Source organism: Oncorhynchus masou, chromosome 26 (genome assembly GCF_036934945.1).
Source record: "Oncorhynchus masou masou isolate Uvic2021 chromosome 26, UVic_Omas_1.1, whole genome shotgun sequence".
Classification (NCBI taxonomy): Eukaryota; Metazoa; Chordata; class Actinopteri; order Salmoniformes; family Salmonidae; genus Oncorhynchus; species Oncorhynchus masou.
In genome coordinates this window covers 6870420-6881587 of record NC_088237.1, presented here as the reverse complement: position 1 = coordinate 6881587, position 11168 = coordinate 6870420, and the positions used below count along the sequence as shown (strand labels likewise).

General features: G+C 42.9%; 1 protein-coding gene and 1 long non-coding RNA gene across 2 annotated transcripts; both read left to right on the top strand.

Annotated features, from left to right (window-relative positions):
- The first annotated feature begins 629 nt into the window (after positions 1–629).
- On the top strand, positions 630–1306 carry LOC135514530 (uncharacterized). Its single transcript, XR_010451687.1, has 4 exons — positions 630–710; positions 798–839; positions 908–1081; positions 1158–1306. It is a non-coding gene; the product is annotated as an uncharacterized LOC135514530 (long non-coding RNA).
- An 87-nt stretch (positions 1307–1393) lies between these two features.
- LOC135514529 (putative nuclease HARBI1) lies at positions 1394–3093 on the top strand. Its single transcript, XM_064937962.1, has 3 exons — positions 1394–1843; positions 2125–2236; positions 2331–3093. Exons 1-3 carry the CDS (start codon positions 1775–1777, stop codon positions 2699–2701), a joined length of 552 nt encoding a protein of 183 aa, XP_064794034.1. The 5' UTR covers positions 1394–1774; the 3' UTR covers positions 2702–3093.
- The last annotated feature ends 8075 nt before the right edge of the window (positions 3094–11168 follow it).

Sequence of the window (11168 nt, the reverse complement as noted above, 5' to 3'; positions counted from 1 at the left end):
TTTGCAGTGTGACTCCATTAAATGTGTGTGTGTGTGTGTGTGTGTGTGTGTGTAGATTAAACATGAACTGGCCAAAACGGACATGGCAGCAGGTCAAAATCAAATACAAGAACATTCTGCAGAATGGTATGGTCCCTGACTAATATTTAACAAAGCACAAGCATATATTGTACCCAGAAGGTGCCTGCTCACACATTGTCTGTACTGTTTTAGCAGTGAAAAAGAATACCCACAGACAAGGCACGGGTGGTGGGTCACCAAAGGCTGACCTTACCCCAGCAGAGGACATGGCCTTGGAGCTAAATAAAGGCAGGCCCGTCTTAGAGGGGATCCCTGGGGGAAAGAGACGAGCATAGGTTCCTCCCAAGATGCCACCCGCTTCATTCAAGGTATGTCCTTCCATCTCTACATGGGATACAACCACATTCATATTGAATCAATTTGGACTGTCTGACTTTGGTTTACCTATTGCCTTGCAGTGTCTGGCAGCACTGTGTTCCTGTTAGAGCCACCAGCACAAGCACCAGACGATGCTGATCCAGTGAGTACTCCATCAAAGGCATACTGTAGGCCTGGCATGTCTTGTCTACTAGCTTCAATATGAATCCGATTAAATGTGATAGGGTGAAGGCCCCAGTGCAGCAGCAACAGCACATGCTGGAGACGATGATGAGGAGGAGACCATCTCTCTGGATTCCAGAAGGCATGAGGTATCATGTTAAGACTGTGAAAGTACTATTTACTCTACAATGGTGAGGAGTCCTCATCAAAATCAAAAAATCTAATTTATTTTACAGGACCCAGATGCTATACAGTGGGAAAACCAGCCTGGCAACATAGTGCGTATTAATAAAAGGACACCACATCCTGCCAAATTCCAGCTGCGCTAATTGTATTGTATTCACAGAGCTCACAAGCTATCAGAAAGTTGTATGGCAACCACCTCCGGCGCCAAATAGAACTGGCAGACATAGACATTCAGTACAAGAAGAAAAAGATGGAAAATCTTGCACTGGAGTCCGAAATAAAAAAGAGGACAATTAGGAAACTGGACCTTGAAATAAAAAAACTTGAGAGGGAGGTGAGATATGCCTTCAATGTACACTGTATGCTAACTGTAACACAAATGTATTAATCATTATTCTTTCCTCCCCCAGCTCCAAGAAGATGACACAGCTCAAAATAAAAATTAGGTATATTCTCGTAAAGTCAAGTGAGCCATGACATATGAGCTCTTATTGTGAGCACACAGGACGGTGGCATCTTTCTAAGTTTTTTTTTATTTTCCCAGCAATCAGTACAACCAAGTCATCGTTATAAGGCATCGCCTCTTTTGCCCACCCCCAGCACCAGGTGTGGCCACTAGCCTATATGAAGGCCCAAAATTGTGTGTTCCTTTCTGCTCTGACAATGGCATGCCCATTCGTGCGAGATGTGGTGGATGAAGAAGCACTTGTGCTGAGGAGAGCCTTCAGGCGAGAAAGGGTCTTCAGGGACCGGTTGGACCCACTGGCCTTCCCTGATGACCATCTATATGAAAGATACAGGTTTTCTGCAGATGGCATCAGGTATCTATGCAGACTACTGGGTCCCAGGATTAAGCACCGCACTGCACGGAGCCATGCACTGAGTGTGGAGCAAATGGTTTGTGTGGCCTTGCGCTTTTTTGCTAGTGGAGCCTTCCTGTACTCAGTGGGGGATGCAGAACAGCTGAACAAGGCCACAATTTGCCGCACAATAAGGAGTGTGTGTCTGGCTATCAAAGCATTAGCAGATGTCTTCATCTCCTTCCCTGGCCACAGAAGACTCTGTGACATCAAAGAGGAGTTCTATAGGATTGCAGGTAAGAGGATCTACAAATTACAGGACAACTGTTAACACATAGTAGGATACTCATTACTTTGTGTGACAGGTTTCCCCAATGTCATTGGTGCAGTGGACTGCACACACATAAGGATAAAAGCCCCCTCAGGTGCCCATGAGGCCGATTTTGTGAATAGGAAATCCTTTCACAGCATTAATGTTCAGGTGAACATAACTTTTTGATATTGTCCATTGACGAACACTCTGCATTGCCAGTGATGTGCATTGATTGGTGTAATATTCCTCATCTTATGATTTCAGATGGTCTGCAATGCTGACTGTGTGATCAGCAATGTTGTGGCAAAATGGCCTGGCTCAGTCCATGACTCCAGAATCTTTCGGGCCTCTGAAATCTATCAGTGCCTATCACAAGGTAAGCCACACAACCCCTATTTATAACCATCATGGCTGTGTCAAGAATATCACTGTGTTTATGAGGTAGTAATGATGAGATTTTGTGTTGACAGGTGAATTCTCTGGTGTGTTGCTGGGAGACAGGGGGTATGGCTGCCAGCCTTTTCTCCTGACACCTTTCACAGACCCCCAGGAAGCACAGCAGGCCTACAACCATGCCCATGCCAGGACCAGGGCCAGAGTTGAAATGACCTTTGGCCTCCTGAAGGCACGCTTTCACTGCCTTCACAAATTAAGGGTCAGCCCTGTTAGGGCATGTGATATTACTGTGGCTTGTGCTGTCCTCCACAATGTGGCCTGCCTGAGGAAGGAGAGGGCCCCCAGAGTGCCACCAGCCATGGACTGGGACAATCCGGCAATCTTCCCTGATGACGACAGTGGTCGGCTGCTGAGGGACCAATATGTGTTGAATTATTTTAGTTAGTATGTGTGCTTTCAATTTTGGTTAAATATGTCCTGCGGTGGCAGAGGAATTTGGGTTTTTTTGGGTTCGTTTTTTGACGAATTTGGCCTCTTATGATGTTTGTGCGGTATACTGTGTGTAATACAAGGCTGCAGGGAGGCTACTGCATCCATTCATTTGTCTGTTCAGTTGATGTGTATGGATTTGTCCTGCATTTATTTTAGTGTGCAGACATGCAGGGTGTGTTATATACAGACCTTTGAATGTGTATGTATCATTTTGTATAATATGCTTGGATTCTGTGCTTTCCATCTTGTAGAGTCACTGTGACTTCAGTTTCGAAAGGAGCTGATGGTTTACCTGCTTTGTTTTGTCCTTATTCAATAAAGGAACATAATGTTACACATTGTGTTTTTATATTCATATGGAATGTGTATTTGTTTATATGACAGAGTACTAGGGCCACACTGAAGAAAAAGGATAAAGTCATACATTTATGAGGCTGGTTCTTTCTGCAGAAAAGCTACATATTGTTTTTACAGTTTTGATACTTATGACAATGTGATACTTAATATTCTGGCACATCAGCATGTCTTTGTTTATGAAACCATACTGAAGTACAATTTCACGAAATGCCCCACATCTGTCATTTTAACAACTGTCCTCCTTTAAAACAACTGGTTACAATATTATGACTTGTGTTTTTTCCCCTCTGTGGCCCTAATATTCTATCATTTTATATATAGCCTTATAGTCTATGGGAAACTGTAAATTATCTAATGATAGCAACATCATCTAAAAATCATTTTTTATCCAAAATCATTGAAATTAATGATCACAAACGTTTAAATAATAACAGTGGGTCTAGTTATATGTGATAACAATGTATAGTGAGCAGTGAAATAACTATTGGTTTCCATTTGTGGTGACTGCTGACTGACATTAGGGATGAGATTAAATAGATCCTGGAATTTAGCCTGGTCTGGAGCAGGCTAGCTCCACAGAATAAATCTCCATGGTAATTTATACCATACCATATCCTCCTGCCCCCTATCCATCTTTAGTGCAACCGGATTACGGATCAATTGAGCCAGGATCACCAAGATATCCTGGCTTAATCCCTTATCCTAGTTTTGTGCAACAGGCCCCTGGTGTCTCGCCCAAAACAACATGGTGTCTTGATAATATTTTTGGGCAGTGTGTGTGTGTATGGGGGGGTAAGCCCCTCTCTTTGTGCTAATTGGCTGATTGGTCTCATTAAGGTTAACTGTTCAAAACAACACCACACTATTGAGGGGAAATGAATTATGATGTTGGCCATGTCTTGATCTGTCCTTAGTTCGTAAGGAGGTAACCAAGACATGTCAAGCAAGCCCTGGTTATTACATTCATAACACATTTCTATTTTCATGGCCAAAGTTTCACTATCCAGTTGTACAGTAAGGTACTACCAGGATTTGAACCCCAGTTCTCCTGCATGCCACAAGACAGTTTCCCAGTGTCAATACCGGTCCACACTTTTCAGTCTCCAGTCTTAACACACTGCTTAGCAGTCCTCGAGGGCCTGATTGGTGTCGCAGTGCTGCCCCAGCACCAGCTAACACACCTGACTCCAATAATCACCTAATCATGATCTTCAGCTTAGAATGCAATTTGATTAATCAGCTGTGTTTGCAGGCCCTCGAGGACTGGAGTTGCCCACCCCTGGAGTGTAAAAGCCTTATTTGCAAATTTTCCAGAGTGCCTTGCCTTTCGGGAAAATTGTAGAGTTACCACCCATGACTGCATTTGTTAGTGACAGAGACATGGTTGTTGCATTCATCTATTTTCAGTCCTGTAGCCTTCACAAAGTGAGATACTAAGCAAATATGTTATCATTACAATTAAATTCTTAAGCACAATACAAGTATTTAATAAGACCTCATTTTGAATCTTGCCACGCTGGGGATATGCAGGATTTGGAGTTTTTATTTACCCGCTGGTATCAGCGACACCTATTCGTTAGGGCATTAGGAGTCACGTGAGGAACGGAGGGAGGCTGTGCTTCGGGGACCAATAATAAAGTACAAGTAAATGATTCCCTTGAGACTGAGTCAAGTCAAGTCAATACATTACAACTGGCGACGGGGATATGGAAAGAAAATATACCTTATGCACTCAAGAAGCTGGGTGAGTGCAGGAAAAGTGAATGTGTAAAGGGACTTTTCACAAAACTTATCCTTGCCGTTCAGTTAACACAGCTAAACAGCAAACACGTGTCCTAGCTAGAAAAAGAAGCTAAGCATAATGGCACTGAGCTTACCTTCTCTCCCGCTGTTAGATGTGCATTCTACCCAGCCAGTGTACGAGATGGCGTTGACAAAGCTAAACGAATACTTCACTCGACAAAAAAATATTCCCTACGAGAGACATTTGTTTAGGCAAGCTGAGCAAGCGCAGGGGGGAATCAGTGGACACGTTTGTGAGCAGACTGAACAAGTTGGCTGCTACATGTGATTATTGAGATTTCAAAGAGGAGAGATGAGGGACCAAGTGATTGATGAGTGTCACTCAAATGTCTTCCGCAAATGCCTTTTGCGCGAGACGCACCACACTCTCACCGCTCTAATGGATATTGCAAGAGCAATGGAGGTTGTTGACCAGCAGGCGGCCAAAATGGAAAGAATAAATGTCAATCCAATTCAACGGGGGAAAAGTGAACAAAAACAACCCAGACGGGAAAGAAACAAAATAGAGAGACAAGGAAAACAATATGTTCTGAATCAAACAAAGGCACGCCATCTAATGATGACCAAGCTGTTATTAAATGCTTCAGATGTGGTCAGGAGAGCCATACTGGACAGGCATGTTCTATCACACAAAACTGAATGTAAATCAAGTCACAAACACACCTGCTATACAAAATGACAAAACAGACAATGACAATGATGAACGCATTCACAATGGCCAGCCGGTTAACATTGACTCTGGGGGCTAGCTGTAATATGGTGGGCTCAGCAACATTCAGTCATTTGCAGACCAAATGAAATGTGCAATTGAAACCAACATCCAAGACACTTCACACATATGGTTCAACACAACCTTTAGCAATTGAGGGCCTTTTCACTGTCAACATTACAGCAGTTGTTAGTCCTGAATGAGTCACTGCAGACATTCAAGTCATAAAAGATGCGCAGACATCTGTACTGGGAAAGAAATCAGCAGTTGCTCTTGGTATTTTGCACATAGGGCCACACATGAACTCAGCCCAAGTGGTTGACACATAGATATTCAAAGCTGCAATTCAGGAGGAATACAAAATAATGTTTCATAGGGCTGGGTTCACTGAAAGACTGTCACACCTGTTGCACAGCCAGTACACAGAATACCATTCAGTGTCAGGAAGCTATTTGAACAGAAGATGAACGAGGTAGAGAACATGGCTGTTATTGACAAAGGGAATCGACCTACACACCAATTACATCAGAGTATGTGTTGAATTGCATAAAACAAATGAAGCTGTTGTGCGGGAGCGACACCCCATCCCCACCATTGACGAGATCCTGGAGGACATGTCAGGAGCCGTGGTCTTCTCAAAACTGGACCTAAAGTGGGGAAAATCATCAGATCGAACTGAAACCTGAGTCTCATTAACTGACCACATGTGACACAAAGGTTTGCGCAGCTACAAGAGACTAATGTTAGGTGTCTTCCTCTGCTCCAGAGACATATCAGCACATCATCCACCAAGTCCTACAAGGCATCAAGGGGGTCCACAACATCTCAGGTGATATCATTATGTTTGGTAAGAACACAACAAACGACTACACCAAGGCCTGAGATGACTGCAGGAGAGGAGGCTCACCCTCAAGTGACACATTTGAATTCCGACTGATGGGCCACGTTCTCTCGAAGAACGGCATCGGAGCAGCACAGTCAAAGGTGGAAGCGGTCCCGAACACACGCAGACTGACAAATGCTGCTGATGTAAGGAATTTCTTAGGACTAGTAAACTAGATTTATCCCTAATCTTGTAACCACATCCGAATCGCTGAGAAAGACTCACAAAAGCATCAATCAAATGGGGATGGGGAGATGAACAACAATCGTCATTCAACGCGCTGAAGAACACACTGGTCAGTTCGCACAACATGGCCTACTTCAATCAAAATGCATGGAGACACACGTGATTGTGGATGCTTGTCCAGTGGTGCTAGGGGCTATCTTGAGTCAGAAACAGTGCCACTTTGACCATCCTACCCATGCTAGATTATGGAGACGTAATTTATAGATTGGCAGATGAGGATGCTCTCGAGCTGCTGGATGTTCTTTACCATTTGGCCATCAGATTTGCCACCAATGCGCCTTATAGGACACATCACTGCACTCTATACTCCTCTGTAAACTGGTCATCTCTGTATACCTGTCGCAAAACACACTGGTTGATGCTTATTTATAAAACCCTCTTAGGCCTCACTCCCTCCTATCTGAGATACCTACTGCAGCCCTCATCCTCCACATACAACACACGTTCTGCCAGTCACATTCTGTTAAAGGTCCTCAAAGCACACACATCCCTGGGTCGCTCCTCTTTTTAGTTCGCTGCAGCTCGCGACTGGAACGAGCTGCAAAAAAACACTCAAACTGGACTGTTATCTCTTCATTCATTCATTCTCTTCATTCAAATACTCAACCATGGACACTCTTACTGACAGCTGTGGCTGCTTCACGTGATGTATTGTTGTCTCTACCTTCTTGCACTTTGTATTCTTGTCTGTGCATGTCTGTACCATGTTTTGTGCTGCTACCATGTTGTGCCGCTGCCATGTTGTGTTGCCATGTTGTGTTGCTACCATGCTGTGTTTTCACTTGTTGCTGCCATGCTATGTTGTTGTCTTAGGTCTCTCTTTATGTAGCGTTGTGGTGTCTCTCTTGTCGTGATGTGTGTTCCGTCCTATATTTTAATTTCATTTAAAAATGTTAATCCCAGCCCCGGTCCCCGCAGGAGGTGGTAGGCCGTCATTGTGAATAAGAATGTGTTCTTAACTGACGGTCTAAGTTAAATAAAGGTTGAATAAATACAATTAAATACAAATAAAAAGATGGGTTGATGTGAGTATCCTAAACCGCATCACCACCGCCAATATAATCAAAAGCCTAAGGGTGATGTTTGCAGTCCATGGGTATCCTGAGTCTATTGTGACGGATAATTGCGCTCCTCTCACCGCAAGTGATTTCCAAGCATACTTGGAGGAAAACGGGATCCGACACCGCCGCTTCACTCCATACTAGCTTCAGGCCAACGATGAAGCTGAACGACGCTTGTCAAAGCAATTCGCACCGCTCAATCAGAAGGAAAGGATTGGGGGAAGGGAAGGAACTACAGATGTTTCTCGTGGCCTACAGGAGTGAAACACATTCAGTCACAGACCGCAGTCCAGCTGAACTATTGTTCAACCGCCAAATTAGAACCAAACTGCAAGTGCTGTCAGCCAACATGCAGCCAGGAGCTGAAGCGCACAACAATGCTATTTGTCTTGCTGATGCTGAAAGGAAGGAGAAGGGCAGACAGATCTAGGGGAGCAACTGAAAGCACAATCCAACAAGGTGACAAGCTACTGCTACAGCAACCAAAGCAGAACAATTAGTCAACTACAAAAATAAAGGAGGACCAAGGCACTTTTCATATAATTCATTAAAGCGCCTTTATTTGTATGGCATGTTCAATGGATGGACTTTGGCGGGGAGTACAAAGTAATGATATTACAATGTCCTCTTTTGAACAATCAGCCCTGATTTGAGGGAGTGTGGCTACATTTCAGACAATGAGTTCAAATGTATTTTCAATGACAGTCTGCGTATGGCTTCTTTTGATCTTCTTCCAAAAGTCCACAAGAATCTTGAAAACACCACAGGCAATGAAATTCAGACCGAACCAATCTCCAAGTACATTAATTACTTTATTAAGCATGTTCTGACATCACTCCCAGCCTATCTTCAATATACTACAGATGTGTTGAACAAAATGAATGAATTGAACAATATAGGTACAGTTTCCTTTTTTGTAACCATGGATGTGAAGTCTCTATACACCACCATTGAACATGAACAAGGATTGGCAGCTATGCACCATTTCTTGAGTGCCTGGCCTGAGACTGAGATGCCTTCAACGGAATGAATTGTCTCACTGACTGAACGGACTCTTAATAATAATATCTTTGTTTTTCAGGGCCGTATTTTTAAAACAAGTCAAAAAGATGTGCCATGGGAGCTTGCTACAGCACTTCCTACGTTGGTTTGTACTTAGGTAAATGGGAAAATGGCTTCATTTTGGATCCTTCTAAAACCCAGTCCTTTGAGTGGATTATATGGTGGGGACAATATATTGATCATGTTTTCCTGTTTTTGTCCGGCTCAGAAGATTAACTTATTTCCTTCCACCAATACCTTAACAACATTAACCCTAACATCAAACTAACTATGGAGTACAGCAAGGATAACATTACTTTTTTGGACCTTGACATCAGTAAAAATGACAAAGGTAGTTTGCTCACATATCTTAGGAATCCTATAGATGGACAGACACTCCAAAATGCTAAAAGAGAACATTCCATATTGCCAATCCCAAAGAGTCTGCAGAATTTGCGATCAGGAAACAGACTACAGTGTCAAATCTGCTGAATTGGATAATTGCTTCTTGAATCGGGGCTACAGTTCTCAGGTACTGAAAGATGCAGGTATAAGGGCCGGATGACTTGTTGTGAAGGAGAGCACCTCGTGATTCCTCAGAGAGAGCGTACTTTGGTACAGCATACAGCACTGAAGCAGAAAACATTAAAATCATCATTAAAAAGAACTTAGGAACGATCCAAAGTAATACCCTACGCCAAGTCTTCCCAGAGACGTCAGTCATAAGCTTTAAGAGATGTCCTACCCTAAATGACAAATTAGTCCACAGCTATCTTCCTGGACACTCTCAAAAAACTTGGCTAGACCACAAACCCAAAGGCTCTTTTAAATGCAACCATTGCAGACATATTGCACAGAAAAGTTTTTTGTTGACAGAGCTTCTAAAATGGAGTATCGAGTCAAGCATTTCATTAACTGCAAAACCACTCATGTCATCTACAGATTGGAATGTCCACAGGACAAGGTGTTCTACATTGAACGAACAAAGAGACGCCTTCAAGACCACTTAGCAGAACACAAGTACGTCATATGGGTAGGCAAAGAAGAGTACCCCCATGGCAAGGCACTACAAGTCCTTACACCATAGTAACCCTGCCTCCCTACAAGCTATGGGTATTGTTCCGGTCTCAATTAGAAAAGGTGACTTAAACAGTTGAACCAAAGGGAAAGTTGTGGGATTTACAAACTTCAGGGCACTAAGTACCCTGGTTTAAATGAAGTTATGGATTTCTCACCTTTCCTGTAGGGTCGTGATAGCTCTATTTGATGCCATCTAGTGGACATTTTTGATCTATTGCCCTCAGCTACAGTGGCAAGAAAAAGTTTGCGCACCCTTTGGAATTACCTGGACTTCTGCATAAATTAGTCATCAAATCTGTTCTGATCTTCATTTTAGTCACAACAATAAATATACATAGTGTGCTAATAACACACAAATTATTGTTGTTATTATTTTTCTTGTCTATATTGAATACATCATTTAAACATTCACAGTGTAGGTTGGAAAGTATGTGAACCCCTAGGCTAATGACTAATCTCTAACATCTAATTGGAGTCAGGAGTCAGCTAACCTGGAGTCCAATCAATGAGATGGGATTAGGGATGTTGGTTAGAGCTGCCTTGCCCTATAAACAACACTCACAAAATTAGAGTTTGCTATTCACAAGAAGCATGGCTTGATGTGAATCATGCCTTGAACAAAAGAGCGCTCAGAAGACCTAAGATTAAGAATTGTTGACTTGCATAAAGCTGGAAAGGGTTACAAAAGTATCTCTAAAAGCCTTGATGTTCATCAGTCCTTTCATCAGTCCACATAAGAGAGGTTTTCTGTAAATGTAAAAAAATCAGCACTGTTGCTACTCTCCATAGGAGTGGCCATCCTGCAAAGATGACTACAAGAGGACAGCGCAGAATGCTCATTAAGGTTAAGAAGAATCTTAGTGTCAGCTAACGACATACAGAAATCTCTGGAACATGATAACATCTCTGATGATGAATCCACGATATGTAAAACACTAAACAAGAATGGTGTTAATGGGAGGACACTGCTGTCCAAAAAAACCCATTGCTGCATGTTTGAAGTTTGCTAAAGTGCAGCTGGATGTTCCACAGCGCTACTGGCAAAATATTCTGTGGACAGATGAAACTACAGTTAAGATGTTTGGAAGGAACACACAACACTATACATGTGGAGAAAAAAAGCACAGCACACCAACATCAAAACCTCATCCCAACTGTAAAGTATGGTGGTGGGAACATCATGGTTTGGGGCTGCTTTGCTGCCTAGACAGCTTGCTATCATCGCCGGAAAAAATATCTC